The 24960-nt window shown below is 42.3% G+C and overlaps 1 protein-coding gene across 1 annotated transcript in view; it reads left to right on the top strand.

Moving 5' to 3' along the window:
* TENM1 (teneurin transmembrane protein 1) overlaps positions 1–24960 on the top strand; it is a 700775-nt gene that overhangs the window by 662488 nt on the left and 13327 nt on the right. Inside the window, exons 28-30 of the mRNA XM_074360055.1 lie at positions 9507–9679; positions 10782–11017; positions 22066–22362. Of these exons, the coding sequence (XP_074216156.1) occupies positions 9507–9679; positions 10782–11017; positions 22066–22362 (706 nt within the window). The remainder of the gene's footprint in view (positions 1–9506; positions 9680–10781; positions 11018–22065; positions 22363–24960) is intronic.

Here is a 24960-nt window from a genome sequence, read left to right as displayed (position 1 = left end):
CATTTATTTCTTTACCAAATCATCACATTGTACACTTCAAATATATGCCATTTTATTTGTCAATTATACCTCAATGAAGCTACAGAACAACAACAAAAAAAAAAACAAAGTAATCAGTTCAACCAAATACGAATTGATTTATTTATTTAACAAATGTTTGCTAAGCACCTACTGTATGCCAGGCAGTGTTCTGGTGCTGGGGATACAGCCACGAACAAGACAGATATAAATCCCTACCTTTGTAGCACTTACTGTCCTGGAGGAGAACTTCCCATGGTGATAAGTTCTGTGGAGAAGAGAAAGCAGGGTGAGGGGATGAAGGTTGTGGAGCAGAAGGGAGTTTTATTTCAGGCTGATGAATCAGGAAATGCCTCACTAAGAAGGTGACTTTTGAGTAAATGCCTATAGGAGGTGAGGGAGTGAACCATATGGGTATCTGGGGGATATAGGGGGAAAACATTCCAAGCAGCGTGAACAGCAAGTGCAAAGGCCCTGCAGCAGGAACAAACCTGATGTGCTCAAGGACTAGTAAGGCAGCCACTGTGACTAGAGTGGAGCAAGGAAGAGTGGTGGGGAGAAGAAATCAATCAGTCAAGTGACCAGGGCTACTTCATGTGGGCCTTGCAGTCCTCTGTAAGGACTTTTACTCTGAGTAAAAAGTGGAGGCACTGGAGAACTTTGAGTAAAGGAGTGGCAGAATCTGACTTACACGTTAAAAGAATCTCTCCTTCTTGAAAACAGACTGGTGGAAGCAGAGGAACCTGATGTGGGGGAGAGGCTATTGTGATAATCCAGGCAAAATGGCTACTTGGACCAGGGAGTGAGGGCAGTAAGAAGTGGTCGTATCCGAAACATATTTTGACAATAGATCTGTCAGGACTAACTGACAGATGGGACGTGGGGTGTGAGAAAAAAAAGAGTCAGAAATTCTAAGTTCCGAGTTTTTGGCCTGAGCAATGGGTGTTGGGCTTTCCATTTATCAGGTTGGGGAAGACTGCACAAGGAGTACATTATACTGGGTGGGAGCTCAGTGTTGGATGTGATCAGTGTGGACATCCAAGGTAAAATATCCAGTAGGCAATTGGATATATGAGTTTAGAATCAAGGGGAGAGGCTGGAGATTTGAAATTTGGAGATCCAAAGTTGGCATCCACCAGTGTTTTGATTAAACTTAAAGCCATGAGATCTTCATGAAAAAGTGAATGTAGACAAGGAAGAAAGGCAATCTGATGACAGAACCTGGAGCACTCCAACGTTTAGAGTTGAGGATATGGAGATGAGCCTGCAGAAGAAACTGAGAAAGAAATTCCAGTGAAGCAGGAAGAAAACCAGAAGAGTGGGATATCTTGGAAGCAAAGTCAAACAGGTGATTCAAGGAGGAAGGCGTGATCGGCAGTGTCAAATACTCCTGATAAGTCAAGTCAGCTAAGGACTGAGAAGTGACCATTCCATCTAGCTCTGTTTACCTTGACAAGAGCAGGTGCTGTGGCACACTTGGGGACAGAGCTTTAGCAGAGCAGGTTTAAGAGAGAATGGACACACACGTGTTCATAGAAGCACGATTCATAATAGCTAAGAAGTGTAAAGAACCGTGTCCATCAAGTCATGAATGGCCAAACAGAATGCGGTATATCCGTACCCTGCAATGTTATTCAGCCATAAAAAGGAATGAAGTTCTGGTACATGCCACAGCCTGGGTGAACCTCAGAAACATTGTGCTAACTGAAAGAAGCCAGACACAAAAGGACAAATGTTATATACATTTATATAAAATGTCCAGAAAGGGCAAATCCATAGAGACGAAGCAGATTAGTGGTTGCCAAGAACTAGGGCGAGGAGTGAATGGGAAGTGACTGCTGATGAGTATGGGGCCTATTTGGGGAGTGATGGAAATGTTCTGGAAATGGTGCTGATAGTGGCACTCATTTTGAATGTACTGAAAGCCACTGAATTGTGTCTTGTGTGCTTTTAAATGGTGACTTTTATCGTAGATTAATTATGTTTGAATAATAATAGTAATAATGGTAGTAAAAAGAGGGTGACTGGGAGGAGAGAGTTTGGAGACAGGGAGTAAAGAACTCTTCTGAAGTGCCTTGCTGTAACGAGGAGCAAAGGGGGAACAGAGTCAACAGAAGGATGTTTTTAAAATGAGAGAAATAACAACAGTATCTTTGTACGCTGATGAAAATGATCTGAAACAGAGGACAAAACTGACAATGCCAGATAGAGAAGAGAATGTTGTCAGATAGAGCGTGAGCCCGGCTTCCACGGCGCACAGTGATGCAGGCACCACGTGGCTAGCAGGATACTTACAGTGAGTGGAGCCTCGGCCTGTTACCAGGACTTGGCTGGCAGCAAGTGAAAAGGTAGCAACTTACACCACTGTTGTTGGGTAACCAGTCTGGAGGCATCAAGAGAAGGGAAACATAGGCATTCATATGAAATCTGATGTCCACAAAGAGACATTAGAGGTTATCTTACAAATGAGGAAAGTGAGGCCCAGAGTAGGCAAGTAACTTGCCCATTCGCATTGCTAGTTGGCTGGGTCTTTGAGCTTCTAGCCCTCTTTCCACTACTATCCAATTGCCTTCCAGGAAAAGGAAGAGGAATTGCAAGAGTGGGGGCGCTGTAACAGTGACCATGGGAAGTCCGGGGAGCTGGGAGATTTCCCTGCAGTGCAGGACAGGAAGGGTATGGTAGAGCCAGGGAACAGAAAGGGAGGCCGAGAATCCATTTTTTCCCTCTCCCGCCTTCTCAGCTGCCGCCGGGATTCTGCTGAAGCCCTCCTGACCAATTAGCATGTATGGGGAAGAGAAGGTTCCTCTTCCTCCTGAATCCATGCATTCTGTCCCCAGCGGGACACTGCCCCTGTCCCTTCTGGCCTGGCCACAGAGGAATGAGCAGTTCCCCCACCTTCAAAACAGAACTCATTCTCGCCACAGTCTTCTCTGTACCAGCTCTGACTTCTTTCACTCATATTTTCTGACACGTTAGCCACTTCTGAGCACTCTGCCCAGTTTTTCCTTGTTCTTCTGAAGCTGGGGAACACAGACTGGGACCTTTTCTTTCAGGCAGGGTGAGAGCCGTGCTGGGCTCAGGAGAAGGTGGCTGGGCCACTGTTACCAGGCCCTCCTAGAGGAATTCAAGCATTGCTCTGAGGTGACAGGGAGGCTGCTTTCTGTTGCCTGAGAAGACAAATCATTTGCTAAGGTGGACATCAAATTTCTGTTCTGAGATGAGCAATGGAAAAAGAGAAACAAAAGCCAAACTTGGCAGAATGGAGGCAGCTGCGTAGAGGTAGCTAAGCCAGTAATCCATTCTACTTGCGATCATCCCCAGCGACGGAGAGGAGAAATGACACAGGTGACCCTGAACAGTGTGCACAATCCAGATGAGATTTTAAAATGCATCTTGTTCAGTGGTGGTATGTGGGCTTGTCTTCTGTAGTGTGATGTTGTTTAAATAGTTCATTGATTTTCATAATTCCGTTTGACTTGGACCACGATCAAAATTGCACACCCCAAGTATTAATACTTGATGCTTGACTGCCCCTAAGTGTCCTGAGTGTCAGGGGAAAAGCTGACCACGGAGAAATGGCTGACCAGGAGGTGACTGTCAAGGCAGGAATACTGGCGGACCGAGGCAGGGGTTCTGGCCCGAGGAGCTGCCGGGCTCCTAATTGCCATGACCCTGCCCTGGTGGAGGTCCAAGGGAGGGGCCGGCAACCCACACAGCAGGCCAGCCTTCTTTGCCCTGCAGGCTGCAAGAAGAGCCAGGGTGCCCTTGCTTGTTTCCCAAGCATTTCCCTGGCAAAGGCTTCTCCTACACTCAACTGAAAAGGTCCCAGACTGAGGCCAAAGTGTCAGTGTTGTCACTGCTGCCGGTGCAGGCTGAGATGACAGTTCCTCAGGCCCTTGACCTTTGTGGAAGCCCTCCGCTGGAAGGGGCCTGTGCATTTACATGATCTCTCGATCCCTGCTTTTCTGTATTCTCTCTGCCTCAGGACTTTGTTCGCACATTCCCCACCCCTGCCCCCACCCTCAAAAAACGCCATTCGCTGACAACTTGGAAAAGCCCTCATGATAGCTCTGAGTGCCTTTCTAGGCTGTTTTATAAAGGCTGTCTTATGTAAGATGGCTAATGAGAGGTTCTTCGTCCTCTCTAATAAGATTAGCTGGGGGTGGGGGTGGGGGGGCAAGGTAAACAAGCCAGGTCTCTGGGTGAGATATTTGCCTAGGCAGAGGATGCGAGTCCCATGTAGAACTGCTTATGTCAATGAATAGTCAATCTGAACACATCAAAATATTTCCAGTGCTTTCCAGAGTAGGAGCGAAGTAAAACACCATGCAGTCCAGCCCCCTGCCTCCAGGCAGGCGGAGGATTTCAATTAAGCAAGAAGAACAAGGAATTGCCAACAGTTCCTTCGGGTCTCCAGAGTCAGACTCGACACCTTTGCTCAGTCACCTCCCCTTGTGCTTTATTTTATGCCCTTGATAGGGATCAAGAATGGGCAGATAGAACTGTCGTGGGTCCTGCTGGGGAGAAGGAACTACCATAGAGACAGGGAGTGAACGGAAGGAAGAGGCTGCTGGCAGAACAAGCTTTGACAACCTGGTAGGGAAGATTAGTAGCCCTGCACAACACCATCGTGTCATCTAAGCCTGGCTTCCCCACCATGAGGATGGCTCTGTCCTCTCACCACACTGACTCTCATATCCACCCCTCCCTTTCCACTTCCACTGGCAGGTCCTGTTTCACCCATTCAACAAGCATATGCGGTGAGAATCTGCTCTGTGCCAGACACTGAGAATACAGAAGTAAACGAGACATTGTGCCCTCTGTCTAAAGATGGGAGAGTTTGCGTCTCAAGGAAGACTAGTCCCAGTGACAGGCAATCACAATACACTTCATAAAGGCTAGAGGTAACCATCATCTCTTATACAAACTGAAGCTTTAGCCTCCTGACATATCGCCCCTTCCAAGATTCACTGCCTCCAAAGCGCTGCTTGAATCATACCATTCTCCCCCTGAAGAGCTTCCTACACCTCTCCCTTGTCTAGTGAGTGCATGCTTTCCTCCAGAGCCTGGTACCCCAGTTTCCCCACGCTCTGCCTCCACCTTGGCTCTCCAGCCTTACCTCCCACTCCCCACCTAGAGGAAACTTATGCTCCAGCAACCAGCTTCCCTCGATGGCCATCCCACCCACCTGGGTGCCTCTCTTCGGAATGCCTCCCTCCCCACCCTGATCTCTACCTATCAAGGGATTGAGCTCCAGCTACCTTCCAGGATTCAAATACTACCTCTTCTCTTCCTTCTCGTCTCCTGCTCAGCCCAACTGGAAATGACTTCTGCCTCCTCTGGGCTGCTTCAGTGCCTTATTTACAGAAGTGTATGGCAATGTTCTGGTGTCAGAGCGATTTGTGGGCATCTCTCATCTACCCTACTAGACTTTAAATTTCATTCGGCACTGTATCCCCAGTACCTAGCACAAGACCCATCCTGAACGAAGGACAAGTGAAGATAGAAGGGCCTCATGGGTTTGGAGCTGGATCATAGGAAGCCAAATGAAGCTATTGGTGAGGAAAGAGAATCCAGTATTTCCTAAAGAATGCTTAGTAGTTGGTCAGGTTTCTGTCATGAAAGGGTAAAGAGGGTCTATTTCCTTTTAAAAAAATAAGTAATGAATTTTCCTTCTATAATCTTCAATATTCTTAAAAGCAAAGATGGTGGAGCTTTTTGTTTTCACTCTGCATGGTTTAGCTCTGGCTTAAATTGCCCTAAGGGAAAGGGCAGGCTATCCCTTACGAGAAAATATCACACCAAATATATTTTTAATAATGTGTAAATATCATCTCCCCAACTAAACTATATGTCCCTCAAGGACAAGAATGAATTCTGAATTTCCTTTACAAATGTTTCCTTTGCTCCGTGGGGACATGTGTGTCCACACACACACACAGTGGAACTCTGTAAAATCAGGACAGGAAGGGACAAGGTGATGGCAAATCTCCTCTTACCAAACTCACTGCTGATGACCATGAAGGCAACACTCAGTGCCTAATCACACAATTCACCAACCAGAATTTGCAGGCCTGGCTAAGCGAGTGCTACTCCCCACTGGGGTGGAGAGAGGGGAGGGGAGCAGGGCTGGGGATGAGGAAGTTGCTACCCTGTTGTGGCCTGAGGGGATCAGTTGCAGCATATTGGCTTGTGCTCTCTGCACCAAAGGATGCAGACACCAAAGGGAAACACACAGCATAAGAGATTTTGATTAAACTTGTTTCTTTGACATTCAGTCTGGAAACATGCAGTCCCCTGTGATGGGGGTGGGGGGAACAAACCTCAAGCAAGCCAGAGGAAATCAAAGGCTTCCATTATTTCTTTTCCACTTTGGAGCAATCTTTCCAAAGTTGTGGGGTCTGCCTGTTGCTTTCCCTTTGGAAATGACCCCCTAGAAGAGAGGTGGGCCTGTAGGTTTTGACCAAGGGCCATGTAAATGACTGAGCACGGGAGAGGCACTGCACTGCAGATACCACCGGATGCGATTGCTTTGACTGTGACTAGCAGAGTTGGGGTTGTTAGAGTGCTTTGTTTTTTTGGTTTTTTCCCTTCAGTTTTATTGAGATACAATTGACATACAACACTATGTAAGTTTAAGGCATACGGCATAATGACTTGACTTATACTGCAAAATGATGACTACAGTAAGTTTAGTGAACATCCATCATCTCACGTAGTTACCCAAAAAAAGAAGAAAAATATTTTTTTCCTTGAGGACTTTTAGAATTTGCTTTCTTAGCAACTTTCTTTTTCTTTTCTTTTCTTTTTTCTTTTTTTTTTTTTTGTTTTTTTGTTTTTTTGTTTTACCACAGACTGGGTGACTTAAACAACAAATGTTCCAGTCTGGAGGCTGGAACTTAGCAACTTTCATATCTGTCATTTAGCGGTGTTAACTACTGTCATGCCATTCCATCCCCAGTACTGATTTATCTTATCACTGGAAGTTTCTTCTAGACCATTTCTGTCCCATTCCTCCACCCACCCCCACCTCTGGTTAACCACAAATCTGATCTCTTTTTCTATGAGTTTGGTGTGTTTGGGTTTTTTCATTTGGGTTTTTTCCAGATCTGATATATAAGTGAGATCATGCAGTATTTGTCTAATTCACTTGGCATAACACCTTCAAGGTAGAGTGCTTTGTTTATGAGAGGCAAATGCACACTTTCAAATCAAGAGGCTTATCCCGCCACAGAAAGGAAATCGGGCAATATAACTCTCTAGCCATCTAGTGCCTGGGCAGGACTACGGGAAATTCTACCTTATCCCCACACTGCAGACTCTCTCACCCGAAGAGGACCTGGCAGCAGCCTCCCAGCTAGATCTATCCGGATAATAACACCACAGGCCATTGCTAAGGCTCGTTGGGATTTTTGAGCCTTGTACCTCGGCTCAGGGATGGCTCAGTTGGCATCTGATCTTGTCATCTTGCCCTGAGAGTGGGCACAGCCACTGCCATCATGGTTTGATGAAATCTTGCTTCAAAACAAGGGGCTGTGTGACTGGGAAAGAAGGAAGCTGCCCCAAGCTGAAAAGCCCGTTGGGAACCTGCATGCATAGCATTTTAGGTCAGATTTGCCTGAGGAATAATAAGGAGTGGCCCCGCCAAGTGCTGAGGAAACCCTTTAGAAATCAGGAAAGGGAAAGTGATGAGGCAGAGTTGCTGGATGGATGTGAAACAGAGAGGAACGGCCAGCCTAGTCCAGGCTGTGGGGCCACAGTTTCCGACACGAGGGAAGCCTGCAGCAGCTTTGTCTGTGCGGCCTGGAAACTCCGCCCTCTGGGGAAGAGCAGGTTGGTACCTTGGGAGAGTCAAAGCTGGACATCATTTTCCTCTCCTGGAAGGAATGCCAGGCAGACAAAGTCAGGGTTCTGTTAGGCTTTCAAGCCCTTCCATGCCCCTTTCTCATAGAGGCCTGCTTTTTACAGCCACAGAGCCCCCAGAGCAGACCATGGGCAAATAGGCTGAGCAGGAGGGAGGGTTTTGCCATTAACCCCAAGCCCAAACAGCACCCTTCGGCCTTTCCTTGATAATGAGGCTTTACTAGCATAGTACCAACATGCCAATAACCATTATTTTGACTGGAATTCATTTAATCAAAGGGTATATCCAATTAAACAACTAGGGCTTGGCATATCTCCAATGTCAAATGACCTATTTGATTATTTTTATTTGCATGCATGGCTGTTAACTGATAGGGTGTGTGCACGTGCGCACTCGTGTACCCACAGACCTGAACTTGAGATGGCATGGTGTGTAGCTTCAAGTTCAGTTTTGACCTATAAAATAATGTTGAGCCCCTTTTCCCAAGCCTACCAAACAGCTGGTCTAAGTTTTAAAATTTCAGCACCTATCCAGGCTGAGTTTTAAAACCTAGTGGCTTAACACTGAATCACTAGGCCATTTTGCATAATTTGGTGGGGAGGAGGCAATAGGGCCAGACTCCACCACTGTGTCCAGGCTGTGTCCTGCTCACTTTGGGTAAAAAGAATATAATTGTTTAACATTTTTAAAGCAGATAAAAGTACTTAAATATTTTGTAATTTGCAACTTGAAAAGAAAACAGTAGTGGGTTTCCAAGTGCGTGTCTTTAGTTTTAATGAAGTGTTTATTTTTCATGGTTCTATTGGCAATAAAAGAACAGCTCCACATCAAAAGCCTTCAGGGAAGCAGTTTCCATTTGGAGGACAGTGAGATTGCCAATAATTCTGATTTTTTTTAAAAAAGTAAACTCACTAGGCTATATTTCTAGATATAGGTTATTGCCTATTATCCCAGGTAATTATTTTTTGTCTCTTACTCATATAGGCAAATTACAACACATTATGTACTATACTATAAAAAGATAAAAAAATTAAGTGACACTGAGATCAGGAGGCTCCAGAATGTTTTAATGAACATGTTTCCATTATCTTCTGTGCTTGTTCATTTTGTTGGAAGAATGATTCATTCATTTCAAATTTGGCAACTTAAACAGCAGCAAATGTAATTTTCCTATCACAATGCTAAATTCGTTTATTGGCCTTCTCAGGCTTGGGTTGTAGGGGAATTTGTGCCTCCTTTTTGTTTGCCAACAGCACCCTCTGCTGGTTCTTGTTGTCCATCGCATCTAATAGGATCGACCCAAATTGCACACGGAGGCTTCCCTGCAACATTGCACACAGCGGGACATGATTCATAAATCAGTTTTCCACCCTGGTGATTCATTACCAGATATATTTTTCCTGTAAAACAGCACAGCTCAAGGAAGTCATCAAGAATTCAGAAGCGGCAAAAAATACCTTTGTTTGATTAATCATCTCTCTGACCTTTTTCTTCTTCTTGAACAAGGTTAATAATACTTGTTATCACTCAAAGTTAAACTATATTAGCTGCCAGGTGATTTTTATTTTGCAAAGGACTGTTATCACTGGGAGACTTCAAAGTTGGGATTGGTTATATTCCTCAGGTATGACCCGGAGGGACATCTGACCAATGCAACATTTCCCACTGGAGAGGTTAGCAGTTTCCACAGTGACCTGGAGAAGCTGACAAAAGTGGAGCTAGATACCTCTAACCGCGAGAACGTCCTCATGTCAACCAATTTGACGGCAACTAGCACTATATATATTTTAAAACAAGGTAAGAAAATGTCCAACTCTGCCTGACTCTAGTAGCACCTCTCTTAACTTCTACCGCCAACCCTCTGCACACCATTAGTAAATAGAATTCACTTCTGACTGAGAAGATGGCTTCTTCTCCCTACAGTTCAGCTATGGAGGCTGAACCCCAGACAAAGTCACAACTTCCACAAAGTTCATGTAGCAACATCCCCGTGGGAGTTATGAGGTGAAACCCCTGCCAAATCTGCTCTCCCATCAAGTCATTCCCAACACCCAGCTGTTTGTGAAGCACTTTAAGCTCTGATTGGGTTTTATTATGAAAGAAATGAAGTCTGCACCCCGTCTGAGATTAGCATTCTGGAATGATGCTGACGTGGGGGAATTGGAAGAATGAATGAGGATATGCACTGAGCAGGAATATAAGGGAAATGAATGAATGAGAAGCTCATTCTATTCAAAGAGAGAAATGTAAGAGAGAATGGAAGGAAAAGAAGGAAGGAAAGGAGGTAGGGAGATGGATTTGGAAGGAATGTCATGGATTCTGAAGGAAGTAGACACAGAGAAATTGTTTTCCCTCTGCCCGGTCATTAAGGACTTGTTCTGTTGTCAGGCTGTGGGGCCAGGCACAGAATTTTCCAACCTTCAGATCTACTCTAGAAGGATCAGTGGCAACCTTTGTCAGTGTATATCACTTTGTGGGATCCAGCAGCTGTGCTGGTGTCCCCAAGGTGGTGAGGATGCTGAGTTTGACTTCATACTTTTCTCATTGTAGCTCCCAGCATGTCAAAGGGAGCAGGCCAATCCACCAAGTCAGAGAGAGAGTTTGTGAGGGAATTGTTTACAAATGAGAACTTGTTTCAAAACAAAAACAGCCTGCAGTGTTACACAGGAGTCTTTTATCCAAGAAACAAGATAGCCCAGCTGTGAAAATAACAAGACCCAAATGGACAGAGAGCACACAGAGCTGTCAGACTGGTGGTCGAGCCCAGAAGGCAGTTAGGCCCACGGCGCCCCACTGCTCATCCTTTCCCAAACTTGCCCCCTAAAGCTAAATTTGTCTCTCCTCTGCTTCTGCGCTTCCCTTTCTTCCCCCTCTTCCTCCTTTGCTCCTCTGTCTGCAGAAAATACCCAAAGTACCTATCGGGTGAGTCCGGACGGCTCCTTGCGAGTCACCTTTGCCAGCGGGATGGAGATCAGCCTCAGCTCAGAGCCCCACATCCTGGCCGGGGCAGTCAACCCCACCCTGGGCAAGTGCAACATCTCACTGCCCGGAGAGCACAACGCCAACCTCATCGAGTGGAGGCAGCGGAGGGAGCAGAACAAAGGCAACATTTCAGCTTTTGAAAGGAGGCTGAGGGTAAGTCTTGACCTGACAATCGCTGTAGAACTGGTGTTTTATTTTTGAGAACTGCAAGCCTCCCTAATCGGAAGTTCCATTTCTCCACAGCTTTTCTAGGTGACTGACTAGCTTATATGATACACTAATTCAAGAGAGGGCACTAATGGCTGATAATGGTTCAGTATCCTTAAATGAACATTCTAATAGGAGCTTTCTTTGTCATTAGCCAGCTAAAGTGCTCTAATAGTAGCAATTTCAGGCACCAAGAATGTCTGGATCGAGAAATGTGTTTAGTCGGGAGGCCCCCCAGACTCCCTCACATGGCCTGGAGATGGTAATCAGGTCCACCAAGCTGCCCCAGATTCCTGCTTTAGGCTAATCGGTAATCTATTTGGGAAGACCAGGCAGGCACCCAGAGAAGGATGTGTGAGACATAAGGCAACATTTGGACAAAGGCAAGATGAAAGGAGAAATCAGTGAATGATATCATCACCATGAATATACATATTAAGGGCCGGCGGGTACTCAGATTGGGCTCAAGTGCCCAGAGAGAGCTGCCCATGGGAAGTGAAAGATGGAAACTGACCAGTTCGCCACAGTTAACCAGAAATCTCTCAGTCAGAATTGCCTTTCTGCAGCCTTCTTAAACATGAACCAATGTTAGGATGACGTGACCAACCTTCCAAATATAGTAATATTCACTATCAGCTCAGAGCAACGACCAGCCTGAGGATGCCTGGCCTCACAATCGAGGCCAGGGCTGCTTTGAGCACCTGCATCACTCCTGGGACACCTGGAATGCTTGCATTTTCTTCACTCACAGGAAATATATGGTAGCCTCTAGGCTGTGGAAATGCAATGCCAAACCACCACCCAATTCCAGCGAGAAGTCAAACTAGTCCCATGGCTTGGTACAGACAGAGTGATCTACACCAGCGCTCACTTGCCAGTCAGTTCTGTTGGTGACACAAAGACATAGACTTCCGTGGGTGTTTTTTGTAACAGCCACTAAAGTTGTCTACCTGCGCAAGTCAATTTTTCTGTTTTCATTCGGTTGAGCAGTCTCTACTAGAATATTTACTAGATATGCCACTGAACTGAGAGGTGAAACCAGTCCAAACAGTCAGACCTCTCTGTGTGTGAGCAATGAGGGTTTCTATCAGAGTTCTTCTAGAAATAGGATCTCCTGGGTAGAACCCTAGATGGGAAAGTTTTACAACTGGCTTAAGAAATTCCTTTATTTTCTTCAACTGTGAAATGAAGATATCATACCAGAGGAAAGTCAGAATTATCTACATATGGTTTATCCACCTCATGGATTCACCCAGGAAAATTATATCAAAAAATGGTCTCTTAGTACTTCCCCCAGCTTGCAGCCTGAATAAAACATTATGAACCATATCATACACTACATGTCTTTGGGATTTTCCATTCTTTGGGATAACATATTCCTAGTATAACCCTTGGAATTTTCCATTCCTTGTGATAACCCTTTCATTCTTTAGGATAACCCATCCTATGCTGTGTGACTTTGGGATCCTCCACTTTCTATGATGACCCACCCTATTTTCTCCCTTCCATATGCACAGATAATGGAGAGAGACTGTAAACTGTAATTTATACTTCATATCCCAAATTGTTCTTAATATTGAGAAGCTAATGGTCATAAAAACATTTGGGGGCTCTTTAGTGTTCATGAGTAGAGTGAAGTGTTATTTAGTTAATACTATTTATAATTGACCCATTTCCCACCCTGTGGTAGAGTAGAGCAAATTGGTGCAACCACTTATAAGGGCAACAAATTCAGAATCCTCTCCTCTGTGACTTCTAGGGTCTTTCCTGAAGTCCTGGCACTGGCGAATGGAGCCCTTCATTGGCTAAGTGGTGTTACTGTACATGTGCCTAGAAATCTAACAACAATAACAACTCTTTATGTATGTTTAGTGCCTTAACAGTTAACAAAATACTTTCACAGTCAGGGTTTTATTTGATCATCACAACCATCAATTGTTGTTATTCCCAATTTACAAATAAGGAGACTAAGGCCCAGAGAGGTTAAGTGATTTGCCCAAAGTCAAACAGCTATTAAGGATCAGAGCCAGCACAAAAATGCAGGTCTTCGCCTAGCGCAGCACTCTTTCCACTACATCATGCTGTGCTGCCTTGTTCCTTAAAATAATTAATCTATAAATCATTGCCCCGCTCAGTGGAGCCACCTTGGCAGAGCCTGGCTCCTCATTTCAATGCTGACAAAAGGAGACAAATAATCGACTCTAATGTACTGGCAAGTGTGGGCAGTGCAGGACAACTGGCTGGCCTCCAGGTGGGCGAAGTGTGGAGGAGGCGAGACGAGGGAGGCTGTTTAACTGGATAATTCTTACCTACTCTCCCCATCCTTAGGCACTTTGGTTTATATTGCTGCCTCGGTTTCCCCAGATTAGGCATATCCAGTTTAATGGAACGAATATGCTCCCCAAAGGTAGGTGTGGATCCAATTTTGACAAGGCAAATTCTTTTTCCCTACTGACTTCATTATTTCAGAGATGGTGCCCCTTCACCTATGGTGGCTTTCAAGGTGCAAGCTGATGACACAGGAGATGTAACTTTCTCTTTCTGGGTGGAATATGTAGGGACCCATTTGTAAACCTTCATGTAAAGAATAAGCCTCTCTGAGGCCTTCAAGTACCTCGAGACCTGGGACTGAACCATTCATTTCTCCTGGTGGAGCTGCCATTCCAGAGCAAGGGCAGGTGAGGGTACCAGAGCTCTGGAGACAGAATAACAGGTTCAGATAGTCACACGACGTAGAAGCCCCTGTTGTACTGGGGGAAATAAGGCTCCTCTTTGAAAAACCACACAAAGGTGTGAGTGTAATTTGAAAATATGTTTGGGCAGCAGGTCATAAAACACTAATTGTTCAGGCACAAAATGACAGGTTCTTTTAAAGGCTCACTTGGTAATATGATGGACATCAGATGTTCCCAAAAGCTACCTATCGCATCCACCCGATACCTTCAAGGTGGAAAGAAAAAAAAAAATCAGAGAATGATAGACCTCTCTTGAAGATAAAGCAGCAAGAGTTGCTTTTCTGCAAAGATTGATCAGTGATTTTTTTTTTTTTTTCATACAAACTCAGGGTCCTCTTCAAGGTGAGGAAACAAACTGCTAGGAAACGTGATATCCTGCCCAGCCTGAGCAGGCAAGGGATTTGTTACCTCTGGGCCATCCTGCACCAGCTCCATTAAGTGAAATAAATCACATTAACATCCTGAAATTTCATTTATTTTAAAAATCCATTTCCCACCCCAACCTGAGTTGTGTTTGAATCATCTTCCTTACAAAGTACTTTCCCATCCAGTCCATGTATCTTCTCATCTGCTACATCAATCTGTCCCCATAAATACATTTCCCTGGACAATAGAGAAATTAGAGTGCAGATAACAATAGAGGCAGTTGTAAAAGAATTGGACAGTCACCAAAAGCAAACTGGCGGAAGAACTACATCCAGATTGCACCTTGCTGTGTCCATGGATAATAATGCTGCTATATGAGACTTATTCCAGCATTGGATCCCAGAGCTCTTTACAAGATTTTGCAGACTGAGATGTAAGGTTATAGCAAAACTCCAGAATTGCAGCCTCCTTTATTTAAAAAAAAAAAAAATCCAGGAAGCTTAGAACTTCAAACCAAAGTCATAAAATCAAGTAAAAATGATTATGTGTTTACAAGCAAAATGAAACAAAGACTAATCTAAAAACCCTCACAATTGATTTTTTTCTCTCTCTCCATTCAGAGATAACTGAGAACAGGGTAGATTGGTTTTGAAATGCAACATGTGACTGTCTGTACGTGAGCTGAGCTCTGAAAGGGGAAACCAGCCCAGGTGAAACACAAGGTCCCAGGCTGACAAATGATGGGGAATTTGGGAGACAGCCAAGAGAGTTCCAGCATCTCCCTCCTTTCTCAGAAAACGCATTTGCTTCACACTATTTTAACTTCCTTCTACCCGGGTTTGCTGGAGGGATTCATTTTGTGAAAATTTAGATAAGGAGCCTGCATGCCTATAGATTCATCTATTTTTAAAATGTATCTGTGGTTCTCAGTGCCAAGTAACAGTGCATCTACTCCTAAGGAGTCTCCTGGAGACAGGAGATTTCAGGCATCAAGGCCACTGGCCAGTGTTGGTTTTGGGGGTCAGGGGATTCTTGGGGCCTTCAAATCATAGAAACAACTATATTTGTTAATCTTGGGTCAACTTCACTAAGATAACTAGACAGAAAGTATTATTTCGCACACTATTTCACATGTATATAAGCATTAAGGATTTGGTATTAAAAATTTTAAATGCCTATTGTATGGTTACCCAGATGAATTCACCAACAGGAAAGTACTTAAACAAGAGCAAATCAATTTAGTGCAGAAAGTGTCCAAGCTAAAATGGTATGGCAAAAATCAGGTGAGAGGAATGAGTAAGATTTTGAAGAACTGGTATGCCCAGAATTTTGCACCACTTCTCCCTTAAAATGAGGGATATAGACTATGCAGTCTCTACTAGTAGTAATAGTATTACCATTTATCATAATTATAGCAACTAACATTCATTAAAATTTTATATCTTCATTGCAATATAGTAACTTGTTTACTATTCATAACACCTTATCAGATGGGTTCTTTTATTAACATTCTCACTTTACACATAAACAAACCTCGGTACAGAGAGGTCACACAGCTAGTAAGTGGTGACACGGGATTTGAACCCAGGCAGTCTAGTTAAATAGCCCATGTCATAAGATTCCTTCTGGTGCTAAGATTTTGTGGGCTGGCAAAGTAAAGAGAATGTCTTGGGAGGAAAAAGGAAAAAAGGAAAAAAATAGGTAAAAAGAAATTCCCAATGGAGTAGTGGAGGCTAAGGCTAACACTGAATACATGCCCTGTTCATTTGTAAGCAACTCTGTGAAATAAAAGCCAGCCTAAAAGTAGGATCTGATTGTCAGCATAGCAATAGCAGTAAAAAAATAAAATCTGTAAAGTTGTATTGATCAATTTCTAAAATTCAAGTACTAATTACCTTAAAACCAGAGAGGGTAGAGTAGCACATACTAATTTAAAACCAGTGGTGACTTCTATATCCGTTCTACCAACTTCATGGAAATTAAACACAGTGCATCTCCCAAACTGTGATGTGGTTATTTGGCCCATCTCACTTATTCCCCTTTCAGCTTCTTCAGCAAAAATTAAACAGGTTCCTCAGTTGCATTGTGAGTTGAGATGCTAGACTAGCATCCGTGAAATTTCAGCCTTCTCCTTCTCCTTTCTTCTAAAAGAAAATCAACGGTCGTGATCGCAGCTTAGAGTTTATCACATTGTGTGTGTGTGTGTGAGTGTGTGTGTGTCTGTGTGTGTGTGTGTCTGTGTGTGTGTATAGGGTTGAACCTTAGCAAACTGCCTTTTTTGTAGGCCAAAAACACTCAAATATCAGCAGTTGCCTCTAGATCAACCTAATATATCTTTTTTTTAATTGAAGTACTGTCAATTATGATATGTCAATTTCTGGTGTACAGCATAATGTCCCAGATATATATATATATTCATTTTCATATTCTTTAATATATCTTTATCCTACTAATTGAATGAATCAAATTGGAGGGGTTGAAAGGACTTTCTCTGAAGCAATTAAAACACAAACTCCTAGGAGAGAGCAAGAAAAGGCTGTGAGAGGAGGTAGAGGACACTTTTCTTTGGAGCTTCTGCCTGCACCCACCCTTCACAGGCACTTTAATTTCTGCTGGCAACACAACCCATTGCTCCCCAGGGTGTACCCTTCCCTCTTTCCTTTCTGGTCCAAGTGTGAACAAAAAGCAAGCCCTTCTCCTGACTTCTCTTCAGCAAAGCTGAAAAAAAAAAAAGTGTAAGGAAAGCCAAAGGATAAATTAAACATAGATACTTCTTCCCCTACTAAAAAATTACCAATCCAAGCTTTCTTACCCCAACATACAGTTCATCAGTTGCCAAACTCAACGGTCTTGTTCAATGTGCAACCTGTCCAGAGAGACCCTTTTTAACTTGGGGCTGTTCTCAAATGTCAACTCTTTCTTTGCCCCTCTCTTTCCCAGGGCAAGGATCGGTAGAGATTGTTTGGAGGAAGAGCGGAAATAAGGATTGATGGCTGACACTAAGGTCAAGGGCTATTATTGTCTTTCAGGCAAACAAGAGCTTGTATGAATGTGTTGCTTTCCCAACCTTGCTCGTGACCCCAGCAGTCAGAGGCAGTCAGCCTATTTTTGCTTCCTGCTGTAGAGGCTGGAGGCACATAAGCACTCAAGAAGAAGCGCGAGGGAGCTCACCTAGAAAAGCACTCTTTCCTCCAGCCTTCTCACATGTGGGTTCCACAGCAGACTTGGGGGTGGGGGCCTGCAGCATCTTTAATTCCTTCATCCCCTTTCAGCTCTTAGCCAAATTTTACATTACCTTCTAAACCTGACTTTGAATCTAGCATTTCAGCTACATCTGAATATCAGAGCGCATTATCCAGAAACAGAGAAGCATGGTTGCAGAAGTCTTGACAGGCAGAGAAAGAACATTAGGCAGAGTGTTCCTCTGCTTGCTCTGTAGTGGATTTTTAACAGTGGTCCCTGCTTGTGGAGCTGTAATGACTTTATTAAGAAATGTGTTCTTGAGTAGTAAACTTAATCTATCAGACAAATAAAGCCACAAATTTAGTTGAACTGGAAATCACTTTGTTACTTTGGCTCTTTAACTATCATTATAACATAAATTGTAACAGTTACAACCGTCTCTGGGAGTACATGGATATTTTACAGCTATTGTAAATGAACAGTATTACAGTTAGAGATATGTGGCTATAAAACCACAGGAAAAGTAGTTGAAGAAAGAACACCTGGTTCGCATAAGGTTCCAAGCCCTGCGTATCAAAAGACAGGAAATATGTGCTTCTCTATCACCGGTTAGGTGATAACAGCAGGTTACTGTTTATTTATGCACTATAACACGGCACACGTTGGCTACACATGGTTGAAGAGTCATGCTTCCCAATCTGTTGCTTTATTTCCTGAATGAAACCTACCCCCTGAAACTAACAAGACCCTCCCAAATAATTTGAGTATCTAATCACTAGTCTTCTGGAATTCATGGCATGGAACATTTGCTGTCCTTTTTTTGGGCAGAAGCTCAAAATTAAGGGCAAATATCATTGGCCCCAGCTAGCTGATGAAGGAACTGAAACCAAAATAGATTGGAGAAAAAGCAAAGTGCTCCACTCCAATAGAAAAATGGACAAACTCTGAGCAGACAATTCAGAGAGGACAGACATGTGGCCAGTAGACGTTTAAAAGGGTTCAGCCTCATTTGTAACCAAATAAATGCAAATTTAAACCACAGTAACATACCTTTTTCCCCACTCTCATATTGGGAAAAGCTTACTAACAGTGACAATGCTGGTAAGGATGGAATGAGATGGACTCTCTCACTACTAGTTAATGAGAGCAGAAATCTGTACCTTTCTGCCCTATAAAGTAATACTTCAAGTTGCATCAGGAGTCTTTATTATATTCTTATCATTTGACCCAGTAATTTCACTTATTGGGTTGTGTATTAAAGTAATATTTATTTACAAAAATGTTCAACAAAATATGAAAGATAAAAGAAAAATGAAAAACAAAAATGTTAATTTCCAACAATAGGAGAAAAGACAAATATTTATCATGTAGAAGACATTATGTAACCATTAAAATCCACACTTTAAGAATATTTAATAACATGAGGGATGCTCAAGATAAAACATTAGCTGAAAAAGTAGGACATAAAACTTTAAGTACAGTCCTAGTGGTATTCTTTAAGTGTATGGACATAGATTATGCAAAAAAAAATGTAGGATAAATGAAATGAAATGCTGCAAAGTATTAGCAGTGGTTCACATTGGAGGATGGGAATACAGGTAATAATTTTCTTTGTATACTTCTATATTTTCCAATTTTTCTGCAATGAAAAAATATCACTTTTATAATGGGGGTGGAGGAGTAGTTGAGGAGGTTATTTTAAAAAGCAGAGTGCACAAGATTACTGAGCAAAGGAAGACTGAGAATGTTGGCTTTGTAGTCATCCAGGCCACAAAGATTGAAAATTCTGGATCTCATTTAGATGTGGAATCCAAAAAAAAAAAAAAAAAAGCTCATAGATACAGAGAACAGATTGGTGGTTGCCAGAAGCAGGAAGTAAAGGGTGGGTGAAATAGGTGAAGGGGTTCAAAAGGTACAAACTTCCAATTATAAGATGAATAAGTTCTGGGGATGTAATAACTACAGTTAATAATACTGTATTGTATATCTAACAGTTGCTAAGAGAATAGATCTTAAATGTTCTCATCACAAGAAAAAAATATTGTAACTACATGTGGTGATGGATGTTAACTAGATTTATTGTGGTGATTATTTTGCAACATATGGTATTTGTATTTTTGATACAAATATCAAATCATGTTGTACACCTGAAACTAATATAATGTTATACATCAGCTATATCATTTTTTTTTAAATAACAGAAAAAAATTTTTAAGAAAAAAATGTAAAAACTTCTTTCTTGGGAGGAAGGTATAGCCCAGTGGTAGAGTGCATGCTTAGCATGCACGAGATCCTGGTTTCAATCCCTAGTACCTCCATTTAAAAAAATAAGCCTAATTGCCTCCTTCTCCAAAAAAAAGTTGGCAGAATAAATAAATGAACATTTTTAAAAGTGGGAAGTAAATGGGCAAAAAAAAATTTTTTTTTTTAATTTTCTGAGCTAAGATTTTGAAATTTGACTCAGCAGCCCCAAAGGTTTCATGTTTTGGTTTCAGAACTCACTTGAGATTTTATTTAAAATGTTCATTTATGTGCTTATGTTCATTTTTCTGGGAACTCAGTGTACAACTTTCAGTTATTTAAAGGAATCCTTGACCAAAAAAAAAAAAAAATGAACATGAAGTTAAGTTAAATAGCTAGTGAATTGGTTTAGTCCGACTATGATTACCGTAGTCAAGCCTTACTGTTGGTTTTTTCCTCTACCTCATTAACCAGGTATTTAACATTCTGCTCAGGATCATATTGACAATTCCTACAGATATAAATCTAATATGCCAAGCTGCAGTCACCTTGGAATCTGACACATGGACCTATTCAAAAGCCTAACTAAAATAAGAAAAGTAATGACAATTACTAATATTATTTTTACACATCACCAAGTAACTGTATATGTAATCTCATTTAATTTTTAGCACAAGTCTGTGTTGTAGAGTGGTAAATATCACTCCCATTTCACAGATAAGAAAACTAAGGCCCTGGGTAGAAGAAATGACTGGTGCACAGACAAGCAGCTAATTCAATGTCTCTTGATTCCAGGGCCACTGCTATTTACACCTCTCAAAGTCTCTCCTTTTTTATTTGAAAAGGAAAAAATTTGTCACCTCAAAATATGCCTCTTTGGCATAAAGATTGTTTTAGGCTGTTGGAGGAAGCAATGACTTAAATCTGCATAGCAACCTTACTCTTGTTTACTGTGCTTTTCCCTGGTCACCTCCCATAATGGCTTCCCCGCCCCCAACATCTTCTGTCTTTAGCTAGAGATGGTATTTAGGGTGGTGGCTTCGGCCACTTTGGAGAGTTACTCAGTTTTCCTGGTCTCGCCCATGTGTACAAAAGGTATACCTGCTATTAAACTTCTGTTTGTTTTTCTCCTGTTAATCTTTTATTACAGGGTGAGGAGCGGGAGCCTCAGCCAAGAACCTGGAAGGGTAGAGGGAAAAGGATTTTTCCTCCCTTACACATTCTTGCCTTGGTTCCTGCCAGATATGCTTGAACCCCCTCCACCCAAATTAAAAAGTCTTTTCCTTGAAAGTTGGATGAAAGGCATAGGGCTTCTCTGTACCATTTTTGCAACTTCCTGGGAGTCAGACTATTTCAACAGAAAAAGTTATAATAAAACAAAGCAAACAACTCACTAAAGTGAAAACTAAACCAAACTGAACTAAAATAAATAAAATAAATTTTAAAAGCTTTTCCCCTGGCTTTCCACCCACCTCCTTCGAAGCTCCATCTTCCACGGAGCCAGCGGTTACTGGTGGGTCTGCCAAACGTTGGCACTGCTAGCTGAAGAGTGGAGCAGATCCCGACAGTTGTCCAGTTGCTTCGAAAACCCAGTAAAAGTGGTCTTTTAGCCAACTTAATGGCTTTCTAAGTCATTTAGTTGTTTGGTTATCTTGGGTAGACCCGGCTGAATTTCCTCAGAGTCGGGCTTTCTCTTGGACAACTTGGCAGCTGCGAGGAGCGCAGAGGGGATGCTAGCATGCAGTCAAGGAAGCCTAAGACCGGAACCAAGCTGAACTATGAACTGTTTCTCAACTCCGGATCCAGACTGAGTTCCATCCTCTAACCTCGTTTAGCATTTGGTAGGGCCACCCTTGCAAATACTGGGGGACCTACCAACACCTGCCATGCTTGCCTGCTGGCCTCCACGAAAATATTACTGAGTGGGCTTCCATCTCCAGGAGAGCACCTGAGTTCCTCTGTGGTCCCCTGTGATAGATGTGAAGTGATATGACTCCATGCCCAGAAGAACAAGGAAGCCAAAGGGAATCTCTGTAGCAATTAGAGGGGGCTCACTCTATTCCTTCTTTCTGATTTCTAATTATGTAAATAATTCACCAATCTGTGTTCTCGCCACTTCACTGGTAAAAAGGAGAGGGAAGTCCCATGCCTTAACAGGCATCTGACTCACATAAAATAAGATTACATAAGTACTGAAAATCGTATTAGCACACTTGAGGCTTGAATTGGGAAAAATACCATCAACAACCATGTGTGGAGGATCTGGTGCATATAGGGATTAAGACAAGGTTGTCCAGTCTGGCAGGAGAATACAGATAAGTGTCATCTGAGGAACATGAAGCCATGTGGATTCAAAGGCAAGAGAGACCCCATTGCTGGAGAATCAGAAAAAGCTTTGCTTTGGTGAATGTATTTGATGGGAGAAACTAAGGCAGTGCTTAAAATGTTGTTCGTATCTCTTTGTTGTAGGCCCATAACAGAAACCTGCTCTCCATCGATTTTGATCATATAACTCGCACAGGAAAGATCTATGATGACCATCGGAAATTCACCCTTCGAATCCTTTATGACCAGACTGGACGACCTGTTCTGTGGTCCCCCGTAAGCAGATATAATGAAGTAAACATCACATATTCACCTTCAGGATTGGTGACATTTATTCAAAGAGGGACGTGGAATGAAAAAATGGAATATGACCAGAGTGGGAAAATAATTTCAAGAACTTGGGCTGATGGGAAAATTTGGAGTTATACCTACTTAGAAAAGGTAAGTACATAAGGAAAATAAACTCGTTCTGAGTTTCTGAATGAGTATATTGAAAGCGGCACGAATTACCGGCCATGGTGAGGACCTGCAGGAGAGAAGTCCGTGTTCTGGCTGTTCTGCGCTATAGAATTAACAACAACCAGAAATTCTACCTGTAAGGATAAGCTGTTTTTCAGCTGAAAACTTTCCCCAGCCCCACATTCTGCCAGGTACTCTTTCCAACTGAAGCCAGGATAATGGCTTTCTCCTCATTTAAGCATATTTGTTCATGCTCCTGAAAATGTATCTTTATTATTATGAAAGCTCACACGAAAGTAAAAATAGGTAGAAAATTATAAAATTGCGTGTTAATGTATCTCTGCTCTGGAAAAGAGCCTCTTACACAGAGGATAAGGAATTCTAATTTTGTTAGGATAGTCAGTGAAGGTTTAGTAAGATACATTTGAGGACTAATTTTCCTGAGTAATGGGTCTGAGGAAATGTGGGCAGTGGGGGCCTCATTGCTAGGAGTCCTTTGTATGCAATGAACTTCCAGTAGCATTCTTAAGGGGAGCGCGCAGCCTCTATCTGCTACGAGTGGGCAAGGATTTTAATCCCACCACCGGATCCATCTGTCAAACATCAGCCCCACACAGCAAAATGGTTTCTGGCCAGATCAGTTGCAGAAGACAATAAGAGACATTGATCTCTCTGCCATCTCCATTTCTGATATCCTAAGATATTGTCTTTTTTTCCCCAAAATCTATCTATTCAACTCAATTCATCAGTTTTGAGTTAATTTCTGGGAAAATTGAAAAATGCTTTCCCTTGAGGAGTCAGAGGTAATCAGTGCAAGGTAACCCCTAGAAGTTCTTAGAAAACTCGTAGGAGCTCATGGCTTACACGGTGAAATTTCACTATTTGCACCAAATGATGCTAAGCCTTTGTGATATACCTCTGAAAGTTTTAAAAAAAAAAAAAAGTGTGCCAGTGATTGTACATCATTACAAAACTATTGTACTAGTTCCCAGAGTCAGTCTCTGGGGAATTTGCCAAGTTGGAGATGCCTAGGAGATAAAGCAGAACTCCTCTTGAGAACCAAGGAGAGGAGGGAATCCTCTGCTGTACCTACCCCGTGTCCTTTTCTGCTGAAGACATCAATGAAATCTATCATCTGTACTCTCCACTGAGAACATCTGAATCTTATAGAGTGGCTCTTTTCTCTTTTGAATTTCAATAACAAGAATGATGGGCAAAATCATATGACTAATGTTCACAAAGTGCTAAACTTGTTGCAAAATTAACTGAATCCAAATATTTGGTGGTATGTTTACAGAGGCAAGGCATATAATGATGACCTTCATATGAAAAAAAAGAGATACCACTGATTACTAGCAGAAGCTAGGCCGATTAGTTTTTCCAGGAACGAGGATGACTTTGCGCTGATCCTTCCGCAGCGCAGGTCTATGTGTGACTAGTGAAGCAACCAGCACTCCTCAGGGATATGCATGGCTTCGAACGCATAACCCCAGCCTCGCTAGCACCACAGTCTGGCCACTGAGCTAATTGTCTATAGACAGTTGCATCAGGGTCTTGTAGAACTTTCCCTTTAGGCTGTCTATACAATGACAAAAGAGCCTGTTGAAACTTAAATTTTAGCCCTGCATACCATTATTTCGCCTTTTCTCTGACACCAATGAAGCAATTTAATTGTTCCCCTTTTCTGGATTAGCTGATCATTTCATCACACTTACTTCAGCAAAGAATTATGTGACGCAAACTTCACTTAAGTTCTTTTTGCTACAGAAACTTAGTTGACAGCAATTCTTTGAAAAACAAAACAAAGACAGCTTTCTGAGTCAGTGTCTGAAGTAGGCAGAAATAAGACCTTATTGACACAGAATAATGTATTGAGAAAAGCCCCAGTGACTTCCAAAGACTAGTTTACTGACCAGTGAGACAAGCGAAATCACTTGATCTTTTTAGTTGACTTTTGTCCGTGTCTTGATTTCACATTTAATTTGTTCTCTAATTACCAGGTAGCCCCTGACTTAAGCAATCCTATTAGGCAAAACTCAGAACCTACAAAACACATAATTATGAAATGGTTCTTTACTTTCCAAAAATCATTTATCATGAGATTGATTTTATTAACATTATTATTACCAGTGATAATAAGTAATTCACTAAATAGAAGCAGCAATTAAATGAAATAATATAAAACATCCAGCACATCTAGTCATTCAATATAAGTTAGTTCCTTTCCATTTAAATCATGCATTATAGTATTTATTTTCAAGTCAGAGAACTTAAATGCTAGCTCTTACTGCTACTTGAAGGTAAAATTAAACAGGAAAGAAGGGAAGGAAGGAAAAAAGGAAGGAAATTAAAGCATCTTTGAAATTGTGATTCTAGGGAAAAAAGAGAAAGAATATTGAATTTACAAAAATCCAATTTATATGTAACTTTTCCAGTGAGGTGATGAGTTTCTGTGACTCTTTTCAAGTTCTCTTTTTAACGTGGCCTTTGCTGCAGCATTCTTTCACTATGTCTAGGGCAGAACAAGGACAAAGAGACTGGCTCTTGTAGTGTATTTTGAAGTAAGAAATCTCAAACTTT

The sequence above is a fragment of the Camelus bactrianus genome, chromosome X, assembly GCF_048773025.1.
Source record: "Camelus bactrianus isolate YW-2024 breed Bactrian camel chromosome X, ASM4877302v1, whole genome shotgun sequence".
NCBI lineage: Eukaryota > Metazoa > Chordata > Mammalia > Artiodactyla > Camelidae > Camelus > Camelus bactrianus.
The sequence above is the reverse complement of the archived record's forward strand: the minus strand, read 5'-3'. Positions and strand labels throughout refer to the sequence as shown.